The sequence below is a fragment of the Sparus aurata genome, chromosome 22 (assembly GCF_900880675.1).
Source record: "Sparus aurata chromosome 22, fSpaAur1.1, whole genome shotgun sequence".
NCBI classification, from domain to species: domain Eukaryota; kingdom Metazoa; phylum Chordata; class Actinopteri; order Spariformes; family Sparidae; genus Sparus; species Sparus aurata.
This window is the reverse complement of record NC_044208.1, coordinates 21,571,000-21,586,304: the sequence shown is the minus strand read 5'-3', so window position 1 is coordinate 21,586,304 and position 15,305 is coordinate 21,571,000. Positions and strand designations below refer to the sequence as shown.

The 15,305-nt window shown below is 44.8% G+C and overlaps 1 protein-coding gene across 1 annotated transcript in view; it reads right to left on the bottom strand.

Annotated features, from left to right (window-relative positions):
- xkr6b (XK, Kell blood group complex subunit-related family, member 6b) overlaps nt 1-7,063 on the bottom strand; it is a 61,704-nt gene extending 54,641 nt beyond the window's left edge. Inside the window, exon 1 of the mRNA XM_030406298.1 lies at nt 6,056-7,063. Within this exon, the coding sequence (XP_030262158.1) occupies nt 6,056-6,624 (569 nt within the window). The 5' untranslated portion in view covers nt 6,625-7,063. The remainder of the gene's footprint in view (nt 1-6,055) is intronic.
- Between the last annotated feature and the right edge of the window lie 8,242 nt (nt 7,064-15,305).

Here is a 15,305-nt window from a genome sequence, read left to right as displayed (position 1 = left end):
ATCAGTGGGGTGCCCTTTTAAAAATGTAGAAATATTGAGTTACTGACTGTATTTAGGTTGGTCTCAGCTTGTGAGGAGCTGCTGGAGAGTGCCTGTTATGCAATGTTTTCACCTCAAACTAAAAAGGAAGAAGAGGAACAGCACCACACCCAATTCTGCAGGGATTTCCCGACAACAAAGAGCTTCCAAAACTTTCTACACGGATTTCCTCGGGGTGGGGGGGAGAGGAGAGATGGATGCAGTTCATTTTCACTCAGACGCTAATTTGGGTTTACACTGATTAAGCTGTCCATCGTGCTGCCAGGAGACCTCGGTGTATGTGTGATCCACTGCCCGCCCGAGCGTATGTGAGCGGAATCTCTAAAGCTTAAGGGGACGCTGTCAGCAGTGCCGGCGATTCGCAGGGAGGATGACATGAAAGAGCTGCAGAGAGCCGGTGACATCGCTGGGATTACAGATGGGAGAGGAATCCTCCTCCCGTTCGGTCGACAATTAACAGGGGGATAACTGCAAAACAAGCCTGCCGACTCTGTCGTCAGCTCCGTCCTCAGGTGCACAGAGGGAAAGCGGCTAATTGAATGCAGAATTGAAAACAGGATTGAGTAATGAGACATGATGAGGGAGTGTTTTTGACTCCTGTCAGCGCTTCATCTTGTTTTCCTGTGTTAACGAAGGCAAAACATTTCACAAACTGATACTGTAGCAGCTTGTTAGGTATGGCTGTGTTTTGCTGAAATCCAGCCATTGAAACTGATTATTTATTTCCCCTTATGACGACAAGATAGTAACAATTAATGGCACCATATGGAATGGAATTAAAACCTAATAAAGGTAGATGTCAGCAGTGTTCACGCCCCATGATACAATGTAAAATAACAACATATGCTACCTATTGGCAGTCTGGCCTCTCACAATGGCTAATAATCTCCATATCAAGTGTTGGCCCCGTGGGTCCGAGGCTGTGAACTCTCACTAAGCTGACAAGAGCAGCTTTTGACCCTCAACCCCCGAACCAGCAGCTGGGCAGATCATGTCCGAAGGGAGACAGTGGCCTGACAATGATCCCTCGCCCAAAGCTTCGTGCTGTCACAACATACACACCAACACATTATGTTTACTTGAGATGCTTATAAGCAAGTTTCAAAAACACTTGTTTTTTTACCTTAGTGAGTTCAGTTTGGTTCATCTTGGGTCCAGTGTACCTGTAAATCTGAAGCCAGTGGTGAAAACTAAAGTTGGTCCACTCGCTGTACTGTGCTTTGTTTGTCCTAATGTGCCTTAAGACACGTATCACTTAGGGCAGAGAGCTACAACAACTGGCTCCAGCTCCTTAAATCAAAGGATTTGCTGCTTTTCTATGTCATTCATGAGAGTAAATGAAGAGACGTTGGGTTTTGGACAAAATTTGTGATGAACATGGTCGGGCTGATAGCCGTTGCCATTGTCCATCACTGATGGCTGACCATCATCTACCACTGAGCCCTTTAATTTCGTAAAATATACAATGATATCGTTGTCCATCACTATGATTAACTGCGGTTATTCTCATATGCCAGTTTGGAAGACATTGCCCAGACCTAGTGATGACTTTTTCACAACGCGGACCAGATATGAGTTAAAGCACAACAAGCAGGTATTTGTTGAGCAATTCTTTTAAAGGTATAGTTTGACATTTTTGGTAAATATGCTTATTGGCTTTCTGGTGAGGAACTTGATGAGACGTCTGATGCAATTCACAAATACGAGAGTGGCATCAATCTTTTGTAAGTCTCTGACAGAAAGCCAAACAAACCCAACATTGCATAATTATTCAAAATGTTAAATTGTTAATTTGTCATTAGCCTCTACAAGACAGAGACACAATGTGAACAATAATCTATTCTTGGTTATACTTCAGCCCAGTCGCCAGAATAAAATGTAGGAATTGTGCATTTCTGCGAACCACAGATGCAATCAAATATGTGTGTGTCATAGGTGATACATCAAGATGGTGGACAGGATGGCGGTGTTTTGACAGCTGGACGAGATAGCTACCACAGCCAAGCAGTTAGCATTTATGAACTATCACAGATACGTCCATGGTGGAAATTGGCAGCAAACGTGTCACATCACGTTCACATTATATGCTTATTCGCTGACTTTCACATCAGGAGGTGGTGGCATTATTACAGCAAACATGGCTGCAAAACCGCAGACCGTAGCTTAAGTCACACCAGTGGATATTCTTAAGGGCACCTGAGGATATTTTCAGCTGATTTTGTGGCGTGAAAGCATCCTTAAAGGGATATTCCGGTGTAAGTTTAATCCATGGTCTAACACACCGTGAAACTGTGTTAGACTCCCTCTCGAGAGATAAAGTTTGCAGACTGCTAGCTTACGTAGTTTTAGCATCCTCAGAAACGACCGCACGACAACATTACGTTGCAGTAAATGGGTCCTAATATAAAACCGCCATCAAAAAGCCACAAATAATGCTCAGGACAGCAACAAACTTCAGCAACATTAGAAATAGGGTCCCAGCACATATTTCGAGGCATCAAACATTTGATATCGTTGCCGTGTTTGTCGGAATAGATAAACAAATCTCACCACCCGAGATGCCTTCCTTGTTGTGGGGAAGCCCTGTGAGTCGTTTACCGAGTGCAGTAGAGTTCCGCAGCTCAATGATGATCATTACTGTGGGACTCTACTGCACTCAGTAATCAACTCACAGGGCTTCTCCACAACAAGGAAGGTTTCTCGGGTGGTGAGTTTCGTTTATATTTTCCAACAAATACGGCAGCTATATCAAATGTTTGACGCCTCGAAATATGTGTTGGGACCCTATTTCTAATGTTGCTGAAGTTTGGTGCTGTTCTGAGCATCATTTGTGGCTTTTTGATGGTGGTTTTATATTTGGATCCATTTACTGCAATGTATTGTTGCCGTGCGGTCGTTTCTGAAGATGCTAAAACTACGTTAGCCAGCGGTCTGCAAACTTTATCTCTCGAGAGGGAGTCTAACACAGTTTCACGGTGTGTTAGACCATGGATTAAATTTACATCGGAATATCCCTTTAACAAACGTAAAGTTCCAACCAAAAAACGTATCTGCAGTTTGGCAGAAACGCACTCACTAAGGCCCTGTCCACATCAGCCCGGTTAATTTTACAACTGAGGTTTTGTTAAATAAAAAACCACGTCCACACGAGGGGTTTAATAAAAAAACCGAGAATAACTCTGTACACACGCAACCATAAATCCGCCACCAAGTGATGCAATATACGTGTAATACATATGCCACAGCAATAGGTGGCGATATAAGGTAAAACAGGAAGGCTGTTTTAACCAATGAAAATAGTTTAAAACTGGAAAGGGGAAGTGTGGCCAATACCAAAACACAAACAACTATGGCGACTCGCAAGGGTGCGTCGTTTGTTTGCTAGCAAGAGGAGCAGTCTCCTTCGTTGCTCATCGAGGCACCGCCATTGCTGCATCAGGTTGAGCAGCTGGAAATGGAAGCCGAACACAGCTGACAGCAAGCCAATAAACAACAACTTTGTCACGTCCATATTAGCCAAGTTATCAAGCGAAGCTAGTTAACCTCTAACCACCTCTGTGTTTACATTGCTGTGCGTGCAATATTTACAGAGGCACGCGCTCAGCACACGCTCAGCTCTGACGTAAGCAATTGAAATATTCGCGGTTGTCATATCCACACGCAACCGCTGAAACCCGAACTGGCCAAAAACCTCACCCTGGACCCCGGTTTCAAACAACCACGGTTTCAGTGTTCCAAAAGCACGGTTGCATGTGGACACAACAGTAAAACCGGGAACATAACTTAACGGTTGCAAAATTAACCGGGCTAGTGTGGACAGCTCCTTAGCTAACATTCATTCTCATGACTGGGTGGTAACCAGGCAACAGACCACTGTTCGAGATGGTGTTTCAACCTTTACTTTAAGGCTTCATCCACTGAATATTATTAACGAGACGAGCCGCGTTTGTGGCGACAGAAACCACATAAGACAAAACGTGATCTTTTATTAAACCTCGCGGTTTTATGCTTTCACTTAACCCGGATCCAAATCACAGCGTTGACGCAATATAAAACAGGAACCTGAACCCAAAGAACGTAGAGAAGCCACATAAAGAAATGTGTAGTGTCAATGTAACTGTGCTTTCTGGCATACATTATGCATGTAACAGAACAGTGGGAGATATCTTAACATCTTAATTTGCTTGCTGCATGTTATGTGACTCATGTGCAATGATTCTGTGGGTGCATCCCGTCCAGTGGCACCACGGTTGAGTTACCAGCCACCATAACCACCAGCACCAACCAGTGACCCTGCTGACCGTGCACCAGCTCGCAGCTCTCTCCACATCTTCTCCCCACGACAGATATGAGCAGCATAATCGATTGTACCACAGGAGAGTAAATAAACTTGAGCCAATGCAACTGCAGCTAATCAATATAACAGGCTTCAGGTGCAGCTCAGAATGAGTCTGATGAGAAACGCAGAGTGGATGGTCTCATTCTGGGAAAAGCCATCTTGACAGGGGGGCACTAAATTGATCTCGAACATGAGAGTGAAGATGCTTCTCTCAGCTCACATGGAAAAGAAAATGAGTCTTGTTTTCCGACTAAACTGTGTGTGTGTGTGTGTGTAACTGGATGAGAAGGTATCTCATTTAATGCTTCTGGCTTCTTTTAAAAAAGAAGGAAAAAAAAAAAGGTCAGTGAGTTTCAGTTCAGATTTTACTCTCAGCCTCAGCATGTGAGTAATTTAGCCCCTGGCAAAAATGTTCTCATGCATTAGACCACAACAACAATCTTGGCTTTAGAGAAAAAAAAAAAGAAAAGAAAAATCCATTTTGTCAGACGAGGAGCTGAGGCAGCTGTCAAACACAAAATACTGTAACACAATCAGTGGTCGAGCTCTGGCGCGCGCACACACACACACACACAAAAACATACAAAAAAAATAAAAAATACCGCAAACGTCGAACTGAAAACCTGATAAAAAAGTGAGGATGAAATGACGTGACCCCTTCCACTCTCTCTCACAGTGTGCTGTTTTACATTTTTCCCAGCCGCTGGCAGGGCAGCCGTCATGCGTTACTCTTTTTTTCCCATTAAATGCCAGCCACTGCGTCTGTCTGCACCAAAAACAACTCGCTGCTCACAAGCATCGACCGAACAGCCCTGAACGGGGGAGACGAGCTGCGCGCAGCAGTGTCACATTTTACTACTACAGCACTGTAGCGGCTACATGTCACACATTACGCGCGGAGACGTGCACCTTGAGCACCCTCCCCCCCCCCCTAACGACGCGTCAATTTGCGCGGCCGACAAAAAATAACAGGGAAAAAAAAAAAAAACAGAAACGGACTGGGTGACCAGAGATGTCGAGCGTCGCAGAGGAATCGATGACATCATGTCTGTGGGGGGAAGATGTAGTTTTTGTGAGCCGTGAAAACAGATGCTCGTCTGGCCTCTGGTTGCGGAGTTGGGAGTATTTTGACGCGGGGAGGGGAGAGAGAGGGTGAACCGAGGCGACCATGTGTAGTGTGATGCACTGTGATGTGCGCGGCGCGCCTGACACACACTCACACACGCACACAGACGCGCACGCACGCACGCACGCACGCACACGCTCAGACAAACGTAGGCTACACACAGGAGCTCTCAGCTTCTACCTGTCCGTCTCTGAACGAACCAGCCACTCTTTCCCTCCCCACACAAGCGCAATGGCGCACTGTGATGAAACAATCACAAAGCGGTGCAGTTTCATGTGGTGGACACGCTGGGGGAAATTGCGTAAAAATGAAGCTATGTTGGAAAATGCAAATGCGGGCAAGTGAGTGGAGACTGTGGGGCGAGCGTAATGGCATCACCACGGTGCTGATTTTCACCCCAGTCATGTACACAACAACGGGTTATACCAGGTGACAGTCAGGAGGAGGTTAGGAGGCTGAAGTGAAAGGGAGAGCGTGAGAGGAGCGGGGCGCGCTGAGCTTTCAGAGCTTTTAACCGATTTCTGTTGAGCCAAACTTTCAGGTTGTCTTACCTCCACACTTGTCCCAACTGAAAGATGTGAATGATGGTCTGCCAGACCCAGACAGAGAGGCGGCAGCACCTGTCTCTCTGCAGACCGAACGTAGCTCTTCGACTACTCAGCCCCTCCACGGAGCCCAGTCCGCCCCCAGTGAAATCCTGCACAAACCACCTGAAGCTCAGGATCTGGACCAGTACCGAGGGCACCAACACGAAGAACAGGGTCAGGCCGGACCACAGGAAGTCCTGCTTGTGGTAATAGTCGATGGACAGCCACAAATCGGTCCCCACGTCCCAGAAAAAGACCAGCATCGCCAGGATGATCCACAGGCAGTCCAGCCAGAGGCGCTCCTCCTGCGGTGGCCGCGCCGCATCTCCCCTCTTCCCCTTCCCCTTCCCCCGGAGGTAATGCAGGCAGGCGCTCCGGCAGCCCCAGTAGCACGACGAGGTGTTGCAGCAGTGGCAGATGTGGAATGAGCTGCCGTCCCGATTGTCGTCCTCTCCCGTCCCCACCACCTCGTCCAGGTTGTGCAGCTGGGCGAAACCGGTGACGACCCCGCGACCATCGGATTTCGCTGCCATCTTTCCCTCTGATGTTTCCACCTCCTCCGGCTTCCGGGGTTCGTGACGACACTTCCCTGACACCTGTTTTGCACCCCAAATGTTGGAGCCATCTAAAAGCGGGGTGTCAGCGCGTCGCCGTCGCTCACTCGGTCCCCGGATTGCGCACCGGTGGCGCCACGGACGCAGCACATCTTGTCTGGCTTTCCCCCTCCTCCCGCTGCAGATCTGTCCCCCACCTGCTAACAACAACCTAATCTACAAGTTCAAACAAACTGAACGTGGAACTCATGCATCCAACTGTGGTGGACCAATTTTCTACCTGCGCGCTAATCTCGCTCCCCGCTGCTCAGTTGTTTCCCCTCTCTGCAGCTCTCCTCCAGCTGCAAACTGAGTGCCATGAGCAGACCGTCCCTCCACTGTCCCACGCCGACGTAATTCATCTCTCCCCCACCCCTCCTCCTCCTCCTCCTCCTTCTCCTCCTCCCCTTCCCAGCTCTCCCTTTCTCTCACCCCCTCCTTTCTCTCACACTCTCTCCCTCTCCCTCTCTCTCTCACACACACACAAACACACTCAGGCACGCACAGTCTCTCCCTCTCAACGTGGTTGTTGCCATCTAGTGTCTTGTTTGAAGCCCCCAAATACGCAGGAGGACTGACTGCATGATGTAAGGCAACATGCCTCACCATCCCCACCACCACCAAAGGCAGTCTTTCCTGTTGTTTGAACGTTCGACTCAGCCACAGTGACACAGTGCGGGGTCACTTTGTGAAGGAGCAAACACCCTTAGGTGTTTAGTAAATGTCCCTTTAGGTCGTTATCAGCGTTGCTTGTCTTCAGCGTACTTGTGATATTAATATTTTTCATCAGAGCAGAGTACTTTCCACACACACACACAGTTAGAAACTGACCCTGTAAGACAAAAGGGCAAAACTGTATCCTCCAGGGGAAGATGGCGTTTATCTATAGGTGAATCTATAGGCCTCTGGTGCGGTTGCTAAGAGACATGTTGGGTCTTCTCCCCCTCAGCCAACAAGGGGTTAAGCGTTTGCTGAACATTGACGCTCTCCCCTCTGGAAACATGTGCGAGCAAACGAGCTGGTGAGTCCGCCGCGAGGCTCAGAAGCAGCCCAGTGATTAGACTGTGCCCACTGAGCTGCCACGCAGGGTCAGATCCAGTGTGAGATTGATTGGATCATGTCCGCTTCAGCCCTGCTGCCGGCGGCTCTGCTCTCCTGTTGTGGACTTCCGGGTTTCACTGGAGCTGTCCAGTGCTGAAACACTGCTGAATTACTTTTCTATACGTCTCTCTGAAGACCCTCGGTGAGGTTTTAACCCTGAAACACAGCCTTAAGCCCCCGGGAGAGGTGAGGAGAGGGCAAGATGTCCTTGATTTGCAAAGACTGTAATATTTTATTTGAGCCTCGAGGGGCGATTCGAAGGTGAGCTGGTTCGTAGAGACGCGGACAACTCACTCAAACGCAAAATTAATCCAACAGTACAATATAAGGAATGCATTCATTAAAGGTGCATTATGTAGTTTTTGGCGAAGGAATTTTAATCAAGACGAACAAACTAAATAGACATACTCTCTTTGTTTTCATGACTGAATAAACTGAATAAACAAACTGACCATCAAGGGACGACAGAATTTTACACTGTTTTACTTTGTTCATAAGTGGCGGACCCTGCCACCTTTTTAGCTTCAAGCAGTGTTCTGGGAACCTTCTTTTCCTCTGAAAACAGCTTGATTATTTACTCATGGAAAAAAAAATTATAGCTCTGAGTTTTTATTATTACCTCAGTGATATTGTAAATATTAAAATTCTGACTTTGAATTTCTTCTCCCAAACTACATAGTGCCCTTTTAACCCATAAACAGAGAAAAATGAGCTTCTCATTTATCTTTAGCTCGTCACAGGTTTCTGGATTAAACCAAAAATAACTTCTGTTTCTTTTGTCCTCACTGTGACGGACGCTCACAAGCATCCATGCACACATTAGACACACAACACACCCTCTGCATAATCACGACGGCATAACAAGGCCAGATTTATGTTTAAAGTTTAGACCGAGAGATTCATCTGATCGAACGCCCACACGAATTCCAATCCAAACCCGCTTTCAATAAGACTTCAACTCAAATGGTTTCGACTATAATTCTATTAGAGTATGTCGGTATGAGCACAAAATCGCGTGAAGTGCAGACAACCTTGGGCGAAGACCGGCTCAAAAGAAGCTACATTACCAAGGAGCCGCGTCAAGAATGTGATATTTCAGTTAATAGTGTGTCTGAATAATGCTGTTGTAACAATGGACTAGATGTGTTTTGGTATCCAGATACATTTCATTTCTAGTTCCATAGTTTTTTATGATCTACTTGTGTCAGATGTTTTGTCACTGTGAACTGTATGCTCTGTGATTTTGTTGTTTTTTTCCGAGCTTGGAAGCAATCCATCCTCTGTGGTTCTTCCCGAGGTTTCTCACTTTTAAACCTTATTTTTGTAGAAGTTTTTCTCTCGGTGGAGTCGCGGGTCTGAGGACAGGATTATAAAGCCTCCAGAGGCAATGTGATTTGTGATTTAAGGCTATGTGAATAAAACTGACTTGACCACATTCACCGTGGATTCATCCGCTCGAGACTCGATTTCATGTTTCAAGACATATAAAAAGGTTGGTGTTTTATATTCTAACAGAATTTCACAAAATGTCTTTGATTATCTGTAAAAAAAACAAACCAAAAGAAACAACACCTCCTCCTCCCCCTTCTTCTTCTTCTTCTCCTGAATACCATATGAAAATATGAAAATTTGTTTGAAAAGTTCAACTAGACTTTAGTTAAACTGGCTTCCAAACTAGTTGTGCGTTCCAACTTCACACTCATACGTGCATCACTCCGTAGTGTGTTGCTAAAAGCATTCAGTCGTAAGCAAAATGTATTTTTGAGAGGAGTGACTGTAATGTTATCGTCATATCCACCTCTGCCAATCTTGTGACTAATGGCACATCACATCACGAACCTCCCCCAACTCTCCATCACCGAGTAGATAATGACTGAATTTACATTTGTGGATGAACTTCTCCTTTTTGAACACTTTATTTATAAAGTTTTTTTAAGTTTAAACCAGACAGAAAGCACACAGAAGCAGAGCAGAAAAATACGCAGAGCACAACAAGACGAGACAAAACAAAACAAAACAAGACAAACTGCCAGCCCACGGTAATATAAACATTAAAAAAAATAAATACAGTCATACAAGTCAGTCCGCGTACTGAATCAAGAGTACAGAGGTAGATTTAAGGTCCAAGACAAAGTCCAAAGAGCCAGGATCAAGGGAGTTCAAGGAGAGGCTTGGATGTACAAAGCACAATGCAATCGGTACAAAACAAAATTAGACAGAATAATATAGTCCAGCTTATACCATGGTCTAGGGGAATACTCGATTCTGATTGGCTGCAGGGTGTCCATTAACCCCTGATATATGGACACCTACTAAGTAGTTCCAGTCAAATTGACTGTTCACCGCTGTAAATCAATGTGCTAGCTGGCGTATCAAATCTTAATATTTTATTTCCAGCACTGAGTGCAGTCTGACTGTCAGTCCTTCAGTGTCTTATCCTCTGAACACCACAGGGTGGCGACTGTAACACACAAGCTGCAGAAAGTTCACTTCCCCTCTAAACTTAGTGCTACGCGAATACGCTGTTCAACTCTCTACTTCAGGCTGCGGCCACAGTAACGTTACACACTGCCGGTCATTTGTTCGTGAAAATCTTGCTATTGATTTGGGGACAATGACATGACTGGTTAGTTAGCTAATCGTGTTAGCTAGCATACTGTCAAATTATATTTACTGTTTGTCAACCGTATGCAATGTTATTGACTTTGAATCTTGCTAGCACAGCGTTAGCTTTCTGGCTCATCGCTGAGCGGACTAGAATATCTGCAGTTGCCAAGTCGTATCTATGGTCTGTTCTATTTACTGGAGGAGTGAACAACGCTTCCGTTGCATAAGAATCTTACGGGAGAGTAATGATTGTTCCAGGTATTAGTCAAACCCTCAGGCGTTACCAGGGAAACTAAGTTATGGCTTGTGAAAAACTTTATATTTTGATCGTAAAACCGATGAAAATGTAAATTAATGGTCCGAATTTCTTTTCTTTGGCAAGTGACCATGGTATAAGTGGGATAATGCCCTTCGAGGTGTCCATAAACAGAAGTTAATGGACTTCGCGGAGGCAACCGTCCGACGCGCACTTAGGCCTCCGCGTCGTCCATTAACTTCTGTTTATGGACACCTCGAAGGGCATTATCCCTTACGTAACTAGTCCAGGGGATCAAGTTTATCACTTCGAATGTACTCAATAAAGGGTCCCCAGACTTCAAGGAACTTGTGGTGAGTGTCTGACAAAGTATATCGAATTTCTTCCAGGTAAATACAGGAAACCATATCATTCAACCATTTGTTTTAAAACAATGGATGAACTTCTCCTTTGACACATTACGGAGAGGTTTTCTCGTCCCGTCCAGAGATGCCACTGGACCTGGGAAACGGATCCCAGAGGAACTTTTATTCACCCACTTAATTCTGATTGGGTTCACTGGACCGGGTCCTCTCTGGTTTCATGTCAAAACAACCACATGTTTTCATCCAATGTAATAAGATACCTTACAGTACGAGAGAGAGCACTTGTTGCGTGCTTTGTATGATCACAGTTACAGTAAACGGAGCCCAACTAAATACACTGCCAGGCTTGATTTGATTGTTCTGTCGTTATTATTAAAAGCCATCACATAAATCTACGATAGTCTTTTATATGTGGTCCAAAGACATCATGTAAAATTAGATAGTTTAGCACCTCTCATGGTGGATTGACACTTATTTAGCGAGATGAGAAAGTCCACGGTTTTATAAATGCAGGAGAAGTCCCAGTGTCGCCGGGTGCAGCTGCTCCTCCGGGGCGCAGACCATCCAGGGAGAAAAATTCTTCAAATGTGATCGAATGCACACAAGAGGTTGTGGCGCGAGGTACCGGCACATCGTGAAAACCTGTTTCATCCGAGCGGCCCCTTCATTTTTCTCCTCTTCCTCAGGGCTGTTGGGCACTTTTGAGCGGCTCGCCCAGATGCACACTCAGCTCCTAATGTTCGGGAGATTGTAGGCAGTTTAATGCAGCCAAGGCCTCACAGCAATAAAAAACAATCAAATCACGGGACATCCCTTCAAATTATAAAGCACTTTCTTAACCAATTTGTCACGAATCGTTTTACAGGGGCAGCAAACGGGCATTAGTCATTTTTAAACAAAACAAAAGCAAAATCGCAGGCCTAACATGAGTGTGTGCGTGCGTGTGTGTGTGTGCGTGCGTGTGTGTGTGTGTGTGAACCAGAGAGAGTGGGTGAGCATTAAAGATTACAAGGCAGGAGTTGCAAGAAGAACTCAGAGGTCCCTCGAGGAAGAGATCACGATGAAGGTTGCTCAGGGTGGCGTAGGCTAAACCAATCAGACTGTGTGTGTGCGTGTGTGTGTGTGTGTGTGTGTGTGTGTGTGTGTGTGTGTGTGTGTGTGTGTGCGTGTGGATGGAGCACCGATTCCCTCCAGTCAGCTGTACTCGATGTTCAGGTGGAGCAAAAACCTTGATGCATTGTGGACGAGGCCGTGTCATGTCCCACTTCACACTCGTCTAACTAATAAAAGTAGCAGTAGGAAGACGATAATGACAAGCTTAGAAGAGGTTTTCCCGCCGCTGAGGTTTACCGACGCGTTTAGGCCTTCATGCCATACAAACACTTGGCACGACAATGACAACTGATGTGTGTGACGGTGGTGAAAGCGGGCAATCTGATCGATTTTGTACGCGCTCGCCTTCCTGTTGGTGGATTTTACAGCGAGGAGAAAAGGTTTCTAATTCTAGAAAACGAGGTTTCAGTTTATATGACGTACAAATCCCGTCAGGGAGCCGGGAAGATTTGTAGCCATTCTTCCACGGGTGACACAAAGAAAGATGACAACATAATGACACATCCTGTTCTTTAACCTAATGATGAGTTAGTAATGAGCGAGTACATTGCCAGGGACCAGGGTTTTCAAATATATCCTAATACAGTCATTGATCACCTGTTAAAAGATGTGGTCAGTAATGTAATCCAAGTAGCACAATAGTAAAGTTATGTAATGTAAAGACTTTCACTACTTTTGGATTACATGCAAATAAAAACAAGATATAAGAAATAAAAAATGAAAAAACTTTAATTTTGTGTATTCGGTTTCACTTAATCCTGTCAGTTGTCCCCTTTATACTGATGCATCTGTCACCTTCACGCTTTTTTTGTAACTTTTCCAGAACACGGTCGCCTTTTTGCTGTATCTTGATGATGTCATCCTGTCACATGTACATGTTGTTACCAGCAACTAACTTTTGACTTGCCGCCAACAGTTGAGAAAAACCTCCGTAATGCAAAAAAAAAAAAATGCAACAAATGTATAAACGAATGTTGTAAAAGAGTGTAAAACATGATTAAAACAGAATGAGATGACAAGTACTGTGAATATAATATTTTTAAAAGTACACTATGCAGGATTTTCCCCAAAAATTAACATATGGTGATTACTGTGGTAATCTCTCTCAGTTGTCACATATGACCCCACTAGAGGAGTGTGGCTGTGCAGAGACCCCCTGTTTTCTTATTCATTTCTGGGAAAGATGGTTTATATTTGAGTCTCTTTCTCACATCAGCTGCTTTAGGCTGGCGAAAAACATCCACAATCAACTATCTTTTTGCCTTTGAATGGTGTGTTCACAAACAGCAGCTGGCACAGTATGTTTTAATGTTTAATGTTTTACCTCTTCAACTGATTATTATTATTATCATTATTATTTCATGCTTATCATGAGATTAGGGACATGGTCAACAAAAGACGATCAAAAAGCATTTTGTTTGACATTTTGTATGTATATTTGATTTGTGCGTCCATATGGTAGCTCTGTGTCCCTCGCGCTTATGTTAGCAGACTCTGGGTGTCTGGAGGTACAGAAGAGATCGTCCTTGGAAGAAATTCCAGACTCTCTAAATAACAAAGAGCCAAGAGACGGCAGTGACAACAAAATAATATACACGAATAAAGACTGAAGACTAAAAGACACGTGTGGCTCGTGCTACATGCAATGAATAATCCAAAGAATGTAATTAGCGGTGAATCCTTCAGGAGCTTCTTCTGTTTTCCCCTTTGAGTAGCGAGGTGATGCCTGTAGCTGCGGTAGATTTAATTCTTACTGGTCAGTTGCCAGTCCTATTTATTCATTTATTAATTCATCTCTTATTTCCTAAATGTTTTTTTAACCAACGTGTATTATTTGTGTCTGCGTTTCCCTTTGACTGTGTCTAATGTTTCATCCCTGGGCTATCCACATGGTTGTTCTTGGCTGCGCACTCTTTGAGACTCGCTGTCCTTCCACATGAAATGAAATGTCCCACATAATTAAAGCGTCTCGTGCTTTGCGAAATGTGAACGTCTCAATGCGAAGCCCCTTCATGCGACAGAAACATGACAAATCTGGTAATGCAATGAGTGAAATTTACAAAAACAGGAGAAGGAGAAGAGGAAGGAGAAGAAGAAGAAAGAAGATGAAGAAAATGAAGGAGAAGATCAAGAATAAGAAGGAAGAGGAGGAGATAAAGAAGAAAACAAAAGAGGCGAAGGAGAAGAAGAAAAAAAGGAGATGAGATTCCGCGAAGGAGGAGAGGCAGAGAAAAAAGCAGGAGCCAGAAGGTTGAGCCAGAAGAAGCCGACAGGAGCGAGGAGCAGGAGCGAGCGGCAGAAGCCAAGACAACCGGGGAAAACAATCTAAGAAGAAAAGGAGGAGAAGCAGACGAAGAAGAAGAAAAAGAAGAAGGAGACGAAGAAGAAGAAAAAGAAGGAGAAGGAGACGAAGAAGAAAAAGAAGGCGGAGAGGAAGAAAAAGAAGATGAAGAAGATGGCGTTTTAAAAAATCCTGAACTAAAACCGACAAGAAAAAACAAAATTTTGGACAACGTATTTGTTTTGACAGATCGAGAATAGCCTCCCCCAGCTGTCTCACAGAGCTTACACAACATATTTTGGTATTAGACTCTGCACCCACGTTCAAGTCATCATTATCCGTCGTGACAGACTGCTCTGATTCACTGGACATGCCCACAATAACGAAACAACATCACATGGCAGAACAAACACCAAACAAACCGGGCAGAACAGAAGGTTGGATGAGACATTGTCTTCACTAAAAACTGGAAGAAAAAAAAAAAACCCAGCTGACTGAGTAATGGTGTAGGTGTGGGTGCAAACTGTTCGTCCCTTAAAGTTTTGGCAGGAGGTGTTTGTTACGTCCCCGTGCAAACGTTCCAAAAGGCGAAGAACTCATCGATAAACTTGAAAGTCTGTGTGACGCAGAGTGAGCGTTCGGCGTTTGGCAGTCGTCACCCGGGTCCCTGAATGTTCTCTTAATGTAAATGTGGTTAGAGTTTGACAAGTGTATTAATGTGATTCCTCGGAGGCAGAGGGAGCAAAGCGTGTTTCATCAAGTGTTATCTCTTTAAGCATTCAGCTGCTGCCATGAAAGTGAACGTTTTATTACCGCGCCTTTTACAACAGATGCTAAAATAAATCATCCCCTCCTGCACCAACACATTCGTCTGAGCATCCTGTTAAATAAAACATAG